The sequence below is a fragment of the Eimeria acervulina genome, genomic scaffold, assembly GCF_000499425.1.
Source record: "Eimeria acervulina Houghton genomic scaffold, Eah_scaff2785, whole genome shotgun sequence".
Taxonomy (NCBI): domain Eukaryota; phylum Apicomplexa; class Conoidasida; order Eucoccidiorida; family Eimeriidae; genus Eimeria; species Eimeria acervulina.
This window is the reverse complement of record NW_013548015.1, coordinates 1-2419: the sequence shown is the minus strand read 5'-3', so window position 1 is coordinate 2419 and position 2419 is coordinate 1. Positions and strand designations below refer to the sequence as shown.

Below are 2419 nucleotides of genomic sequence, written 5' to 3'. Positions count from 1 at the left end.
GCGGCGGAAGAAGCAACAATAAAATGAATAAATCTTTGAAAAGACGCTATAAGTGTGTGAGATTCGACTTTCCGTTGGCTTTCGGCGCACCAAATGTGCAAACCTGATGACGCTACGAGGGAACGGTTTGAACGGGCAGCAAGCAGCAACACCGTTGTCTGTGGCCGCTGCAGCCATCATAGCCCCAAGGCACCGAAGCCTCCACTTATTTGCCTGCCTTCTTTGTCCTACAGAACTTCGTTTGAACAGATAAAGGCCTGAAAGACTTGAACTGCACTGTCACGGCGCTGCTTCAGTGTGCCCTTAACCACTCGCTACTGCGCCACAGAAAAGAGTCGTGGGCTAGGGCAGCAGGAGCACAGCATTGGTACATCTGCTCCTCAGCAATTTGTCCGCAACTCTTTCATTTATCGTGTTTAACTGCTTCAGAACTTCGTTTCTTGAGCTCTTCTGCAGTGGCCCACCCATCAGCGGCGCACCAAATGTGCAAACCTGATGACGCTACGAGGGAACGGTTTGAACGGGCAGCAAGCAGCAACACCGTTGTCTGTGGCCGCTGCAGCCATCATAGCCCCAAGGCACCGAAGCCTCCACTTATTTGCCTGCCTTCTTTGTCCTACAGAACTTCGTTTGAACAGATAAAGGCCTGAAAGACTTGAACTGCACTGTCACGGCGCTGCTTCAGTGTGCCCTTAACCACTCGCTACTGCGCCACAGAAAAGAGTCGTGGGCTAGGGCAGCAGGAGCACAGCATTGGTACATCTGCTCCTCAGCAATTTGTCCGCAACTCTTTCATTTATCGTGTTTAACTGCTTCAGAACTTCGTTTCTTGAGCTCTTCTGCAGTGGCCCACCCATCAGCCGTCCCTGATCCAGATATTGCCGGGGGGGTTGACGCCTAGGGCGTCCGTGTGTGTGGCCCCTGCTAATCTCGAGCGTTTCTCATGCACAAGTTCCTACAATAGCAAATATAAACGGATTTTCTGCCTATATCTCATCTCTAGCCAACCAGAAGAGGCCTCGAGGCCCCAGAGCCCTTCACCCTCGTTGCGCCCTGGCGTGACGGGGTATCCAAGCTGTGGCGCCGCACTCTGTGTCGCGCTGCTCTTCTTTGGGCCATTAGGCCCATTCATAGGCTCAAAGGTCCAGGCCAAGCTCTTTCTTCCCTCTTAAACTACAACCAGTGGCCATTCCACTTGCTGCCTGCCTCCCCAGACCACGCCCAACGTCGAGTCGCTCCACCGCCCACCGACCCCTGCCCCCTAACTTCAGTTGCAAAATTACCAATTTGAAACAAAACAGTAGACAACCACTTCTTACTGTTGCGCACTTCTCAGAACAGCCTGAAGGCGTCGTAGCCGCCATCGGCCGTCTGCAGCACTGGCTCACAGAGTGTTCCCAGTTTTGGGTCCCTAGTTTTCGTAGCCTTAAGTCTACATGCGCTTGGCGGGCAACATAAAGGAGGCATTGAGAGATGCTAAAGCAAGAGACCGTACGTCCGTAGGCACATACCAAGGGCGACGGCAGGGTTGCAGAAGCGCTTCATCACCACTATCATCACCATGAACAGCAGCAGCATGAGCGAAGGTAATAAGCGCAGCTTCGAAGTAGAGATTGACAACTGAGGAAAAGAGACGCTGACGAAGGCCGTCTCTGTAGTCGTGAGGTCAGTGCGCATCAGCACGATGGGCATTCTCTCGTGCCCCAACGACCCCGCCGTCGCTGCAAAAGCAGCAGACTTAGCGGCTGAAGAAGCTGCTGGTGCCTCGATAGCAGCAGAGGCGACAAACACCTCTGTCCCTTCTGGAACGACAGAGCTGGATGCCACGGAGCCGTGCCCGCAGCTCGAAGCTTCCGATGAAGACCAACAAGCCCCCCCTACCTGGGGCGCCTGTGCCAGCGAGAAGCAAAACCCGTCGGAAGTAAAAGGCGAAGGATCGGGCGCATTCGACGACCAGTGCATTTCTGGCAAAGATGAGAGGCAACTGCAGCGGCACCACGATGAAGTTGAAGGGTGCCTGAAGAAGGAAGGTTCTGCTGATTGCGCTGAATGTGGAAAGGACCAACCAGAGGTCGGTAGCTCCCAGGAGGGGAAAGCGGGGATGTGCGAGACGTGTAGAAGCAAGGCGCAGACTGGGCGCATGCAGGATGAATTGCAGGGGGAGGGAACATTTGGGCGCAACCCCCAGATGGAGGTGTCGTCTGTAGCGCCTGCCCTCGAGGACACGGAAGGCCCTCACCACCGGGGGCATGGGCCGGCGGAGGGGGGCGACGAGACTTCAGCAAAGATACCAGGAGCAAGCCGCGGCAGCAGCAGCAGCAGCAGCGGTGGGAGCGGATCGGGCACGGCTTCGAACCGCTTGCGGGGTTCGTCTGCTGCGGCTGGCGTGGCCAGCGCAGCAGGAGCTGCAACGGCAGCA

The 2419-nt window shown here is 55.9% G+C and overlaps 1 protein-coding gene across 1 annotated transcript; it reads left to right on the top strand.

Moving 5' to 3' along the window:
* Positions 1-1684: 1684 nt before the first annotated feature.
* Positions 1685-2419, top strand: EAH_00067540 (hypothetical protein, conserved; the record flags this gene model as incomplete). The annotated part of the gene is made up of 1 exon (XM_013392518.1): positions 1685-2419. A coding segment is annotated over one exon (735 nt), but the record flags the coding sequence as incomplete, so codon positions are not given.